The 15,138-nt window shown below is 46.3% G+C and overlaps 1 protein-coding gene and 1 pseudogene across 1 annotated transcript in view; one reads left to right on the top strand and one right to left on the bottom strand.

The window, feature by feature from the left end:
• SH3D19 (SH3 domain containing 19) overlaps window positions 1-15,138 on the bottom strand; it is a 125,311-nt gene that overhangs the window by 17,965 nt on the left and 92,208 nt on the right. Inside the window, exons 11-15 of the mRNA XM_045295805.1 lie at window positions 13,339-13,407; window positions 13,016-13,156; window positions 4,239-4,311; window positions 2,827-2,957; window positions 491-549 (exon numbers count right to left, since the gene is read on the bottom strand). Coding sequence (XP_045151740.1) covers window positions 491-549; window positions 2,827-2,957; window positions 4,239-4,311; window positions 13,016-13,156; window positions 13,339-13,407 — 473 coding nt within the window. The remainder of the gene's footprint in view (window positions 1-490; window positions 550-2,826; window positions 2,958-4,238; window positions 4,312-13,015; window positions 13,157-13,338; window positions 13,408-15,138) is intronic.
• On the top strand, window positions 8,741-10,179 carry LOC105979145 (annotated as a pseudogene).

The following is a 15,138-nucleotide window of genomic DNA, read 5'->3' as shown; positions in this document are numbered from 1 at the left end:
ACACACACACACACACACACACACACACACACACACACACACACACACACACACGGAAGAGATGCCAAGCCAGGTGGGAGTGGCCCAGGCTTGGAGGCTCAAAGAAAAGGACCTTCCTCCACAGCCAGCAGAGGGCCTGCCCAGAGCTGGCACCCTGAATTCAGACTTCTAGCCTCCTCCACTGAGAGGGAATCAACTTTTGTTTGCTAAGCCACCCACTTTGGTGATTTCTCTAACAGAGCACTAGATAACCAAGATACTTGCCACTTCATATATTTTTAAAATCATTGTATTGGGGGCTCATACAACTCATATCTCCATCCATCCATCCATCCATCCATCCATCCATCCATCCATCCATCCATCCATTGTGTCAAGCACATTTGTACATCTGCTGCCCTCATCATTATCAAAACATCCTGCCTCTACTTGAGCCCTTTCATATTATGTCAGGGGGAAAAAGTCACACACACACACACACACAACTTACTTAACACCATGAGATGAAACCGATCCTCTGTTCCCATTTCTTCCTTCCGGAATATCAATCTAGGAAAGACAAAACCAAAGAAACAATTGGTTTGTTTTTTCCTTTCTTTGGAGTTTACTGTGATATTTCAATGTTAAGTATGAAGATGGTATAAACGGTTAGTTAACGTGCTCAACTGCTAACCTCAAGGCTGGTGGTTTGAGTCTGCCCGAGGCACCTCGGTGGGCCTGTTGCTCCACACCCCAATCAGCTGTGGGGAGCCCAATGGGGCGCAGTTCTGCTCTGGCACACAAAGTGGCCAGGAGTTGGAGTTGATGTGAGGTCAACTGGTTTAACAGGAAGTGCATCACTGACACCCACCAGTTTCGCTAGGTGTTAACCAAATGACGGTGGTCTTACTTTGAATTTTGTTAATTTTTTTGTTTGATTGACTTTTGTTTTGGGGGAGAAAAAAGTGACTTGTGCTATTGCCTCCAGTCCTTCTGTTATTTGCTGGAACAAGTATATCAATATCACTCCCTCCCTGACTGAGTTTGCCCCATCTCACAGCTTGGGCACCTGTGCCATCAGACATCGGTACCCTCTCATAGCTACTCAAGTACCTGAAGAATTCTGCAGTACTTCCCTGACCCCAAATAAAACATTTTAATCAAACTTGTGGATTCTTTCCATATCCTCACTCTGGGATGCATGACTCTGACATACCTATTGTTATTATTTTTTCATTTGATGTGAATAGAGAAGAAATGCTTACTGGGCATCTACTGAGGGGCAAGCACTTTATGTAATATCTCACTTAGCAGGTTCAGCAGAGCTGGGTTCTATAAAATATTTGGCCACGATGCACGCAGTCTGAAAACTACTTAAGGCTTTGGGGTTTATATTAAACCAATCAGGGCCTTCTTGATGAATTCTAAAAGTCCCAAATTTTTAAACTTGTGGGCTAAGAAATAACCCTTAGACCAATAATGTGGCAAATGCAGCATGATTGATTCCACTGTGGTAATTGTGCTTTAGAAAGTACTGCTACATTGGGCAGAAGAAAAATGAGAAGGAGTACTAAAACTAACATTATTCTTAATATTAATTTAAAGAGTGTGGTTGGATTTCTCCAGAGAATCAGGGCATGCATGGACTGAGCAGTTTTTTAAGAGGCACATTTATTTATTTACTTATTTAGGGGTAATCTAAGAGACTCAAATACATTTGTATTTGAAAAATAGAAGTTCTACTACTATACGTGTTTTCTGAGTTTCTGATGTAATAGCAGATGATTTGCTTTTTCTCCCAAATAAGCTATTCAGTTCAACTATTTAAGCTGGCTTTTACTGACATTTTCCAGTATCATTAAGTAATATCAGGGACTGAGACACTCTTTCTGTGGATATAAATGTTCAAGTGGCAGTCTGATTGTATTCCGAAGCTTCAGAGCCACCTCGGCTTAGCACTGACGGAGCCTTTACACTGGTCTGCTGCCACAAGTTAGGTGGGAAGGGTATTCAACTGTGATCCTTTAGTATAATCTTCCCCACTCCGATTTAAAATTATTTTGTGAAAAATCAGGCATGGACCACCAGTAAGAGGAAGCCCCCGATGAGCTGGATCGACACAGTGGCTGCAACAATGGGCTCAACCCGGACCCCGGTGGCAAGGGTGGCCCAGGGCTGGGCAGGGTGTCCTTCTGTTGTGCTCACGGTGGCTCTGAGCCTGCACGGACTAGCCGGCACCTAACAACACATCAGCCCCGGTCACAGCACTTCAGTATTTCCAAAAAGATATGTGTTTGGAGGGTGAAAGAACCCATAGACAAAGTGCAGTGTAAAACCAGTGACAAGCGAGCCACGCCTCAGTGTCTCACAGAGGACAGTTTGTGTTGTGAGCTGTTGCCGAGTCAGCCCCCCTGCTGGTGACCCTGCACAATGGAAGGGAACGTCGCTGACCCTACATCACCCCATGATCAGTTGAGGATCTGACCATTGGAACCCATCGCGTTAAGGACAAGTTAGAACCAGTGAATGAGCTTTCCCTAAATATCTATAAGCATTAAAATCGATCTGTCAGAGCATGAAACCCCTGCAAGAATAGTTGCTCTATCAGTTCACCCGGCGGTGGTGGTTCCTTTTCGGATTTCAGACAGCATTTCGGCATTAAGGTCTCATACCCCATGATACGACAATAATCAGCCTATATGAATAAGCCATTATGCTTTAAAAATTTTCCTAACACCAAATAGGTAAATGAAAGCGAGAACTGGAATGCAAGCACCCAGCTCTCTCGTTTCTCCCACAGACTCTCCTGCACGGAGGCGAAAACCCATCCCGACGAAAAGCACTCACAATCACTTTGACGTAGTTGGCAGGAAACAGACCGGTCTGGTTTCTACATCTCCCTCTGTACCAATCTGCATCTACTTTGTCCAGAAGGTAAACGATTTCTCCAGAAATGAGGTTCAAGTCATCCGCTTGCTCTGTAATATAAACGACGATCCTGGAGGACCACAAGCATCCAGCATGTGGGCCTGTCCACTGAGGCACAGGACTCAGCTGATTCCGAGAAAAGACCCTATGACCCAAATAGATTTTTACCCAATGCCATTTCTTTTGGGGACGATTGTGATGAGCTCCTTTTTACAAAGACCATCTTCAGTCTATTTTCTCTGCATGGACTCACGAGAGAGGTTAGGAATAAAAACACGGGGCTGGCCAATGATTCCTACGGCCTCCACAGATCCCCCCTGCCGCTAGTTACATGGAATCACATTGAGCACTTCAGAGGCTTTCCAAACATAGTGTACTCTTCCCATCAGGTTCTCCGTTATGCTTGGACATCATTTCAACTTGGAAATAACAACCGAGGGAGTACATAGGACAATGGACTCACACTCAAATAAACATCAGTCTAGCAAGTAGTTTTTAAAAAAAAAAAAGAAAATGGTAAATAACTCAGGAGCTTATTGATCTAAGTTAATGATGACAAAATAAGTTTATACTTTGATTTCGTAGATAGGAAAAGCTCACTGCCAGAGTCCATTCCGACTCATTTGACACCATACGACAGAGCAGCACTGCCCTGCCTTATGGGTTGAGGCTGTACATCTTGATGGGAGCAGAAAGCCTCATCTTTCTCCTGCAGAGCAGAGCGGCTGGTGGGCTCAAACAGCTGACCTTGCAGGTAGCAGCCCAGTGCATAACACATACCACCACCAAGACTCTGTGATCTCAGAGGGAGTAGCCGAGATAATGTATGCAGGCTCTGCAATTCTTAGTATACAAGAACTTATTAAATTAGAATAAATTTCAACGTAGCTCATTAATTGACACTTTGAAAGGACCTTGGCGGTCCACTAGGTTGCTAACTACCAGGTCAGTAGTCGGAAAGCACCAGCGTCTAACGGGAGAAGGAGGGAGCGTGCTACGAAACCCGGAGTGGCAGTTCCACTCTGCCCCATAGTGTCCGAATCGGCTTGATGGCAGTGAGGTGAGTTTTGGAAGAGTGAAAACTCTTCCAACTCTGTAACTGTAACTAGTGGGCAGTTTCTTTCTTTGCAAGGGCAACCATTCTCTCGGCTCTAAGCATGTCAAAGGCAAGGGCCCGCTGCTAAGCTCTCTGGAATGCGGGGTGTAATCAACCCTTCTGGAAGTCTGAGGGGTGGGTAACGTGATTTCTCTGTAGGCACAGGCATGAAGAGAGATGGCCTTCAGAGGTAGACGTGGGGATGCTGCCTGCTCCTGGTTATGTACGGCCGTACCTGCTGGGAAGTCATGAAGAACCACGGCGTGAGGGGCACTTCGGTCAGCAGGCTTCGGAGAGTGGCTTGGATCCTTAGGGGCAGAAGGAAAGAGGGCTGTGAAGGAAGTGTGCTGACCGGGTGCTGGGATTATTATTCACTCTGGGACGTACTCTGTCACCAGAGTCCTCTTTGACACCATCCTATAAAAATGCAAAGCTCACCATTGAACAAATAAGCAACGCATCATCAAGGGAGAAGGCACGTGTCCTAGCCACGAAAAGGCAGCAGTAACGGTCACCGATCAACATCCCTACCATGGTCTTTTTGTGGGTTTTTTGGGCATTTAAAAAAATCATTTTATTGGGGGCTCATACAGCTCTTATCACAATACATACATACATTGTGTCAAGCACATTTGTACATTTGTAGCCATCATCATTCTCAAAACATTTTTTTACTTGAGCCCTGGCTTTCTTTTTTTTGTTTGTTTTATTTTTTATTTTTGCCTATCCAGCAGTTTTCTTCCCAATTCTTTTTTTTTTAAATCATTTTATTAGGGGCTCATACAACTCTTATCACAATCCATACACACATCAATTGTGTAAAGCGCATTTGTACATTCATTGCCCGGTCTTTTTGTTTTTTTAAACCGCCACAGTACAACAACAGTTTTACATTTGTTCTCTTTCACAGTGCTCAGTCTACCTGAAAGCAGTGATTTCTGCTCTCCTTCCATTTCAGAGGGGGAATTTTTCTGGAAACTGTGACCAGGATTAAAGCCGGAGGACAGCGTCGTGGTCCTCGTTACGAGTGGGAAAGGAGAACATGCTGAGATTTAGGTCCCTGCCTTTCGCAACGAAAGGAGCTAATGGGGTCCCACAAAAGTCTAATTCACAAATATAAAATCTATTTCACGATTACTACTTAACAGAGTGCCCTCTTTAATTTGAAAGCAACACTGCCTCCCATGCCTGGTCTGGGTTTTCTATTTAACCTGAATGTTTATTCGGCAATAATTCTAAGTTAATGAGCAAAGTGAACCCCATACTCTCCAGCCACCAAGCCAATTGCCTGTGGGTGGGTTAGGGGAGAGAGTGCATGCCAAGAGTGACCCTTCCTCATTGAAAGCAGTGGGTCGTCTTGGTCTGAAAGAAACGAAAGGCTTATGCAGCTACCACCATCGTCAGCAAGTCCCGGGGGAGAGAGTGCTTGGAGCTGCAACTTAAAACACGTCCACGCTAGCAGGCCTGTGGACTAAGCAGGGCCAGATGTTGGTGTCCCTTCATTTCCTCCAATGACCTGTCCCTTCAGGGGCAGTTAACACACCTATTCCCGTGAGTGCTCCCTGGCCACGCTGGGGCCTCCAGATCACACCTTTGTGGATGGCGGTCCACAGAGTTGCGTCCACCTGCAGGGCCTTCGCTCAGGGCCTTTCCCGGATCTCACGAGCTTGCCCAGCCCAAATGCACCTGTGGAAGCGTGCCACCTTCCCTCAGGGTAACCAAAATCACACTCACTGCTGTGCAGTCGATTCTGGTTCCCAGCGACCCTATAAGACAGGGTAGAACTACTCCTGTGGGTGTCTGAGGCTGAAACTTTTTAGGGGAGCAGAGAATGCCATTTTTCTCCTGAGGGGTGGCTTGTGGTTTCGAATGGCTAACCTTGCAGTTAACAGTCCAATGTCTAACCTACTAGGCCACCAGGGCTCCTACTCTCCAAATTAGGTAAGTGGGCATACTCACATCAAGACAGCAATAGCTGATGGTGGCTTATGATATTAAGTTACCAAGTGTTATGGATGGAATGTGATCTATGCTGAAGAGATATGCTGACGTTCTAACCCTTGCGCCTGTGAGTGTGACCGTGTTTGGGGAAGTAGCGTCTTTTTTGGACAGCATTATCAGTGACACTAACAAGGGCACACCAGTGCAGCTAGACGCCTAATCTTACATGATTAGTGTTTTATAAAAGGAGACGCGGCAGAAACAGAGCCACACAAGGGGAAGAACCACGTGAGAGTGCGTTTCCGAGTCAGGGAGTGCCAAGCCACGCCTGGGCGACCGGAACGAAGGGAGGCTCTTTCCCGTGAGCAGACAGAGAATGGCTCTGCTGCTGTACCTGCAGCCATCAGAACGACGAGAGAGCCCACCTCTCTTCTGTCACACTACCCTCTTGGTGGTGTTCTGTCCTGGTGGCCCTGGGAAGCCGAGAACTCAGGGTGACAAAGACATTCCAGTAGGGGCTGGTTAGTACTTTTCCCTAAATAAACGAGTCATGTAGGAATTAAAGAAAAGGATTTTAAGGTTGTTTGCTACATTATTATTTATATAATATATTTTATGTGTGTCTGAGAGACTTTTAGTTTTTTTCTAATTTACTCATTCGAAGAGAAAGAAGGCCAATAAGTGGATACATTAGGAACAGGGGAATACGTTATCCACTTGGGGAAAAATTAAAGCTAGGGGTCTACCTCACACCAAGCACAAAAATTCCAGAAGGAATTATAGATCTGAGCAAAATCAGGAAGGGCAGGGATCAGAGAATTGTGTCACTCAGTTACAGTTTTCCTTCTCTGCCTTCACGTCTACATATCCTGGCCCCGCTGCTCATGAAAGGAGTCCTGCCAGTGGAGCGGTTATGAGTTGGTCTGCGGCCCGCAGGGTGAAAACCACCAACAGCAACTTGGGAGACAGACTGGGGCTTTCGACTCCCGTCAGCATATACAATCTAGGAAACCCATAGGGGGTTCCCATGAGTCAGCATTGACTCAATGGTAGCAAGAATCGAGAGCTGCTCATTAGCCTGGTAGCCTGGCCTGGCCAGTAAAAGGTGAGAGGAGCTGGTTACTTAGGTCTTCCCATGATGGATCAGTATAACTCAGTCCACACCCTCCTGGATATCTGCTAGGTATAGTTAATGGATCTCAAAGCTCTTCCCAATATGACTATAATTGCTAAAATATATATGGGTAGTAATAAAAATACCTAATATTTATTGTTCACATGCTATACCTTTTCCTTTAACTCTAAAAATATCTTTATTGAGATATAATTCATATACCATAAAAATCACCCCACTTAGAGTATACAATTCACTGCTTATAAAATATGAGGGAGCGTCAGAAAGTTTGTGGACAAATAGGATTTAAAAATAGTACACTTGTTGTAAAGCTGCAATGATTTGGGAAGATAACCTCTTGAATTTCGTTACAGATTTGATATTTGTCCTGAACTCAAAAAAAAAAAAACAACCACCTTCCCCAAACAACAAAAAGTATTCTTTTGTGTGAAAGCATCCAAACGAGACTCAGACCAGGGTATTGCTGAGAGAACTCGTCTGCAGAGACACATGTTTAAATATGTCAGAAATAAGGCCACGCATGTATCAACTGGAATGTTGGTATGCACCCACTGCCATCAAGTCAATGTGACTGACAGTCTTCCTACAGAATAGACAGCCCTTTTGGATCTCCCAGGTGGCAAATACTTATGGGAGCTGAAAGCCTCATCTTTCTCCCGCAGAGTGGCTGGTGGGTTCAAACTGCCGACTTGGAGGGTAGCAGCCCAATGCATGTAACCCACTAGGCTACCTGGGCTTCTTGGAATCCTGGAAACATTACTTTTTAATTTGCTCTCATTCAATTCACTGAATTGTACACATGGAAAATGTCATGTCCTATATGTATATTTATAACAATACTTGTAAAACGGACATTTACAGATGCCAAGTAACTGCCTACAGTGGTGGAGGAGCAACTCCAACTCAGTTCCAGAAATCCCAAATCTGTCCTCTGCACCAGGCAGGAGACACCATTTTCCCCTTTCCCTGTCACCTGATAAACGCAACCTCAACTGATAGCCGTTGATGTTTTCTGTTTGGTAAACTAAAGGAATGATAGCGGTGTTTTTTAGAAATCTTTACCTTAAAACAATGCTTGAAAAATAGTTTGAGAGATACAGGCATTAGGTTGCTGACCTAAATGTTGGTGGTTCGAATCATCCAGAGCCTTCAGTGAACTGCCAAGAGAACCCTACTGGGCAGTTCTGCTCTAGCCTATATGGGCCGCCATGAGTCATGGTTGACGCGGGATAGTTAACAACAACAAAGGCCTTATATTATGTAACTGGGACTTCAAACACATCAATCAAAACACCAGGCTTTCAAATAATAAGCTGAAGTCTCCCCGAGACCCCCCTTCTGAAAACCATAATGGCAGCCATCAGCCCAGATTACCAGCAGCGGAGGTCAACTCTTGGCAAGTCTATGGCAAAAGGTGTGCAAGGAATGCTTAAAAGGGACAGAACTTGGGGGTGTTATAGAAGAGTAACTTGTCATTTCTTTGTAATTTCTATTTTATGCAAAGGGAGGCTTCTCAGCAGTACACCTCCCGCTGTGACCCACCACTGTGTTCTGTGTAAGGACCACTAAGATGGAAGGGAAAGTGCGTGGATGCAGTTGCCTTAGGGCTTTCTGCCATCAGCCTTGCTGTGGAGCAAAACCTGTTTCTCTCCCGCTCAGCCATGCAGAATGAACTGACCCAAGCAGTGGTTACAGAGAAGCCCAGTTCCCTGCTGGTCGGGTGGGAATTTGTGAGACATATCATACACTGTTGAACCAAGCCCCAGACATGCCGCACAGATTTTATGGAAAGAATTCTTATGTCCAAGGAGACTTGGATTCAAATGGAAATCAGCATGTGCTATCTATGGACCAAAGGAAATCCATAGGAAAGCTTTGTCTCAAAATGTTAACACTTGCCACACTACGATTCGCCACGTTGATGCTCACGCTACTCTCAATGATGGTGAAGGGGCTGCTCTCTAGTAACAACCAGGCTTTGAGGAGATTTGTGCAGACATGTGCTCTTGCTCCTGAGGGCTCGGTTGTAAATACGTTCTATGGTCACAAAGCCATCTGCAGATACCCAGATGATGTCTTTGGTGGCCTGGTCACTGGGTCTCCAGAGGAATCTGAGGAAGAAGTAGAGGAGCCCTAAGAAAGACAGCCGACACCGGAGGTGGTACCTGATGATGCTGGAACATTCCACGATCAGACTGTCAGCAATGACTTAGGAGAACATTGAGAGGAACTGGTTGCTGAACCAGAGCCTGATCCGGAACCAGAACCAGAGCAGGAGCCCGTACCTGAAATCCAGGAGAAAGAATCTGAGCCTGCCTTAGAACTCGCACCCGAGGATGCTCAGAAGAGTTCTTCCCCAGGCCCTGCAGACGTGGCTCAACGGTGCAGGAAGACTGGCCGAGATTTTCTTGGGCATCTGTGACCAGTAAGAATTTCCACCCAGTGGAGCTGTTCTAGTTACTGGGATCTCATCTCATGTTGTCAAAGTCCTAGCTTCACAGCCCGTAGCTTAGTCCTGAGTCTAAGCCTGAATCGCAGATTCCACGGCAGAGGCCTCAGAGGGAGCAAAGAGTTCAAGAACAAGGACTACAGATTCCTCTGCAGAGGGGCTCTAGACCGATTTGTGATGCTCGAAGAACCGTGAGACAGACAGCCTGACAGTCACCAACTCTTCACTGGCATCCTGCCTCAGGAGAGGCCAAATCAGAGCTTACAGATTTCTTTCTAACGTATGGGAACGTGGTGGAACTGTGCATCGATAGCGGTGGGCTATCATCTCATTTTGTTCTTGTTGTGTTTGATGACTCTGAACCAGTTCAGAAGGTTCTTAGCAACATACCCATCATGTTCAGAGGCGAAGTCCGCCTGAATGTAGAAGAGAAGACTGAGCTGCCAGGGAAGGAGACTGTTGAGACAACCGCCTGCCAGCTACCTGGAGGGCCCTCAGGGTGGGCTGGGCGGTGCAAGGAGAGGCCCTCCCTGCAGAGGCAGGGTGCAGAAGCCAGGATTCAGAGTGGGAAGGGCATTGCTCCACAGCAGTGAACACCTCTTCACTGGTTGGCACGCGGCAGTACAAACCCTAGTTCCTGCAGAAAAGTAATTTTTTTCAACCAGCCTTTGGTATCTTGGGCTTTGACCCTCTCTAGTCTGTGATACACTGCTTCTGTTTGTACACTTTTTACTCCTTTATGTGTTCCTGGTGTGGGTCCCTTTTCCTCTCCTGTTCGTCACTTTCCATTGTGTGAGATGATATTTTAGGAAAATGGATTTTAAAGAAGAAATTTTAAAAAGACTGGGTTTTCTTGCATATGCAGATGGGATTTTTTGTTTCTTTGTTTAAACAGCTATTTCCACAAAGGTATGTGTCTTGCTTATTACTGACATTTGGTATGTTTCATTCATTGGAATATTTCTTACTTTTTAATGTGTTTTAAAAGCCTGTCAGAAATACAGGATTTGATAAAACTTTTTTAAAAAGATCAATCATTTTATTGGGGGCTCTTATAACTCTTATAAAAAGCCATACAACTATTGTTATCAAGCACATTTGTACATATGTTGCCATCATCATTTTCAAAACATTTTCTTTCTACTTGAGCCCTTGGTATCAGCTCTTCTTTTTCCCTCCTTCTCCCTACCTTCATGACCCCTTGATAAATTATTATTGTTTTCCTATTTTACACCATCTTCTGTCTCCTTTCACCAACATTTCTGTTGTCTGTCCCTCTTGGGGAAGGGTTGTTGTACGTCAATCACTGTGATCTGATTAGTGCTCCCTTTCTCCCTCTTATCCTCATGGTATTGCTACTCCCATTTTTGTTCCTTAGGGGTTTATCTGTCCTGCATCATGTGTGGCGAGAGCTCTTTCTGGACCAGTGCACATGCTCCAGTTTAGTCGGATTTGTCAAATAGGACTGGAGTCATGACAGGGGGGAGCATTAAAGAACTTGGAATGTTGTGTGTTTCATTGGTGCTATACTGCACCATGGCTGGCTCGTCCCTTCCTTGCAACCCTTCTGTGAGGGGATGGCCTCTTGTCTATAGATGGGCTTTGGGTCTCCACTCCCATCCCTCTTGTTCCCATCGATATGATTGTTTGTTTTGGGTCTTCTGATGCCTGACACCTGATCCCATCGACACCTCAAGACCACGCAGACTGGTGTGCTTCTTCCACGTGGGCTTTGTTGCTTCCCTGCTAGATGGCTGCTTGTTTACCTTCAAACCTTTAAGACTCCAGACACCATGTCATTTGATAGTTGGGCACCATCAGCTTTCGTCACCACATTTGCTTATGCACCCATTATGACTTCAGAGATGGTGTTGGGAAGGTCATTAGAACACAGCGTTCTTGCATTGGCGAAGGACTTGAGTAGAGGTCTAATGTCCTTGATAAAACATTCCAAAGGCAAGAAAAACTAAACTTATTTCTTCTTTTGAGAGTCCTGATTACCTTTTGGTGCATAGAAATTACCATTGAAAAAAATTGACAATTCAATTCTTGGTTGGTATGTTTAGAGATGGAATTAAAAGTATTACAGGGTTTTTCTTTGCTACCAACAAAACACTATCAAAAACCTGTTGTTTTTACCATTGAAATTAAAATCGGGAGAGGATAAATCTGCAGAGTGCAACCAGTAGGCTTTTCTTGAACTGTTCATGTTCTGTGTTTAATTTCTATCTGTTAAAAAATAAAAATAAAACCCCAAGTCTGAAAACACACACGCACGCACGCACGCACACCTCTCCACCCCAGCCAAATGGTTGTGCCTTCTATGTCTCTTTGACTTCATTCTCTGCAATTGTTTAAAAAACCATACTATACGTAAAACCTCTAGGTTCGTTTCCCGGGGCTCCGCGTGTTCAGGGGATTCCCGAGCGCCCTTCCACGTCTAGCCTGCAGACCCCGTGGCTCCACGGCTCTGGAACAGTCTCACCTCTCACTGCCTGTGCGGCCCCTGGCTCCGGAAAGACTGCAGCTCTCATTGGCTGTGCCTAATGCGCTAATTTTTGTTTTCCCCTTTCAATCACAGGCACGTGATATATTTTTTATTTTGTTCTGGTTCTCTTTGGAGGATGGGTATGAAGTGAGTATTGTTGGCGTGGCCAATCTTTATTAAAATATTTCTGGAAGAAAACTGGAAACACCCACCCACCCACCAGATTCTCTCTCTCCTCAACTCCCCACCCCCTACCCCAGCTCCTGTTTGCTGGTCTCTCAGCTAATTTTGCAGAAGTTGCCTTCTAGGGAGGAAGACAGGGCTCTCAGGGGTAGGGGAACTGGGGCGCAGGGCTCAGCAGCTGAGCTTCTTGGGGTTATTTTCTAGGATGGTGCGGTCACTAAGCGATCGGGCAGTTTTGATTGGAGGCCTCGTTACAAAGATCCCGGCCCACCTTTCCCAGTGGCATTTCTGTGGTTCCCGAAATGACCTTCCATCCTCGTGGCATTCTGCACGGAGCCACGAACTCGGCAGGCCCAGCGGGACGCCCGGGTGCGAGTCAGATCACACCGCATCATTTATGAGTGACACTAAGTTTCAGTCTGGAAGGCGGGTGCTTTTTAACATTAGACTTTGCCATCACAGGGCTTTCTTTAAAATAATTATCCACCCTTTGGGACACTACTGCCTGACACTTCGGGTAAAACATGTTTACATTATTTTAAAAACAAACCAACCAACAGATATCTCGCAGTTGGAAGTGCACGACCGCGGTGCCGGTGGCTGTTTGGTCCCACGGTAAGAAGGCCACCAGCATGCAATGTGATTGGGACGCAGCGCGGCCTCCGAAAAGTAATTTATTTTCAGAGTGGCGTGAAATGCAGCTGTGATTTTCATTCTGGTTAGAATAAATGTGCTAATAAAAACCCAAGGAGGCGATATAATTAATAGTCCTGTGAGGTGTGCTGCCCGTGCGGGCTGGGGGCATTAATTCCTTACTTTTGGTCGGTTCTGAAGATGTGCATCACGTGGGGTGGGCATCTTCGGCTGAGACAGGTGAACGCGGCCAGCGTCTGCTCCCTTTTGGCATTCCAGGTAATGATTTTCCTCCTGCTTCGGCATCACAAGGATGTCCTCTCGCTGTAAGGTATAAGACCACACTCTGAAGCAATTATTATTTAATCAAACATTATTACTTTTTCTCCCCCCTCACATTTTAATCTGTGGAGCCCAAAGCATTTAATAATGTGTAATAGAAGTAAGAGAGGCCAGCTTTTTTTTTTTTTTTTGCATTAGTCAGTAAAGAAAGGTTCCTACTGTACCTTGCAAGAGAGTTCTCTGGAGTTTTCCTCCACTATGTCTTCATTGGCCATTCCGGGAGGCACAGACAGCTTAAATGGAAACCAATAAAAGGATTATTCGCCCTCCCCTAACCTCCTCATACATGGCTGCTCTGTGGGGAGTTGGCATGGACGCTTCACGTCAATTCCTCCAGCAGGCAGCCTCCTGATGGGCTCCCTCCTCACGCTCCCGTGCAGAGCCCTGGGCCCATTTTATATGGCTTCTAAAACAGTGGTTGTCAACCTGAGGGGCACGACCCCTATGGGGGTCGAATGATCCTTTCACAGGGGCTGCCTGATTCATAACAGTGACAAAATTACAGTGATGAAGTAGCAACGAGAATCATGGTATGGTTGGGGTCACCACACGAGGAACTGTCTGAAAGGGTGGCGGCTCGGAAGGTTGAGAACCACTGCTCTAAAAGGTCCTGGAGATGAGGGTTTATGTGGTATCGAGCTCCCTTCAGCAACCACAACAGGGAGCTCCTTCCCACAAGGCAGGTCTGTCAAGTGCCTGAACACTTAAGGGACACATGTTCTGCCCCTAACCTCCATTTGCCGTGAATCTTAACCCCTCTTAGAGCCACTCTGATAATCTAGTTAATCCCTTGTTCCACTCAGTTCAGTCTGCCCTTAGAATGCCTTTTCCATCTGCACCCTGCCCTGGCCAGGTGGCTCAGTTCCCTGCCTCCGTTGGTTAAATCTGATCTGGGCAGGTCAGAGTAGTATACTATATGAGAGGCACACCAAGAAATGTGACCACACAAGTTCACTCCTAATAAGGAAGGGAGGCTGCCGGGGTCCTCGGATCATCCAGGTCCACAAATGTGGACACAGCGAACAACGGCTGGCTCCTTCCCAGCATTTCGGCCACAGTCCCAAAGCTCCCACAGTACAGAGTCTGGGCCAGGTTTATCCACTGGAGGCTGGCAGTTCAGTGGCAGGGCTGGGTGTCATGGAGTTGATTTTTGGTCTCAGAGCCACCCCTTAGAACAGAGTAACCTGTTCCGCGGTGTAGTTCCTGTAGAAGCAGGTTGCCAGGTCTTGCTCCCTCGAGCCACTGGGTGGCTTCGAACCACCGGTATTTGGGTTAATGGATGAGGAAGAGTTAGTATAGGATATGCCTTGAGTCTCTCTCCTCTGAGATCCAAAAAAGATTAAACAAGCAAGCAGAGATGGGAGAGGAGGGGCACATGCCACAAAAAGGCCACCAAGAAGCCTCAGTGCCATCCAGTGATTCCAACTCACAGCAACGCTAGAGGACAGGGTAGAACTGCCCCTGTGGGTTTCCAAGACTGTAAATCTACCCTGGAGTAGCCTCATCGTCTCCCTGTGGGTTTCCAAGACTGTAAGTCTACCCCAGAGTAGCCTCATCTTCTCCCTGTGGGTTTCCAAGACTGTAAGTCTACCCTGGAGTAGCCGCATCTTCTCCCTGTGGGTTTCTCAGACTGTAAGTCTACCCCGGAGTAGCCTCATCATCTCCCTGTGGGTTTCCCAGGCTGTCAGTCTACCCTGGAGTAGCCGCATCTTCTCCCTATGGGTTTCCCAGGCTGTCAGTCTACCCTAGAGTAGTCTCATCGTCTCCCTGTGGGTTTCCCAGACTGTAAGTCTACCCCGGAGTAGCTGCATCTTCTCCCCGTGGGTTTCCCAGACTGTAAGTCTACCCTGGAGTAGCCTCATCGTCTCACTGTGGGTTTCCCAGGCTGTCAGTCTACCCTGGAGTAGCCTCATCGTCTCCCTGTGGGTTTCCAAGACTGTAAGTCTACCCCGGAGTAGCCTCAT

This window comes from Echinops telfairi, unplaced genomic scaffold, assembly GCF_000313985.2.
Source record: "Echinops telfairi isolate 266 unplaced genomic scaffold, ASM31398v2 ScPeMD7_5868;HRSCAF=6743_1, whole genome shotgun sequence".
Taxonomy (NCBI): domain Eukaryota; kingdom Metazoa; phylum Chordata; class Mammalia; order Afrosoricida; family Tenrecidae; genus Echinops; species Echinops telfairi.
Note: the sequence above shows the minus strand (reverse complement) of the source record. Positions and strands in the feature narration are given on the sequence as shown.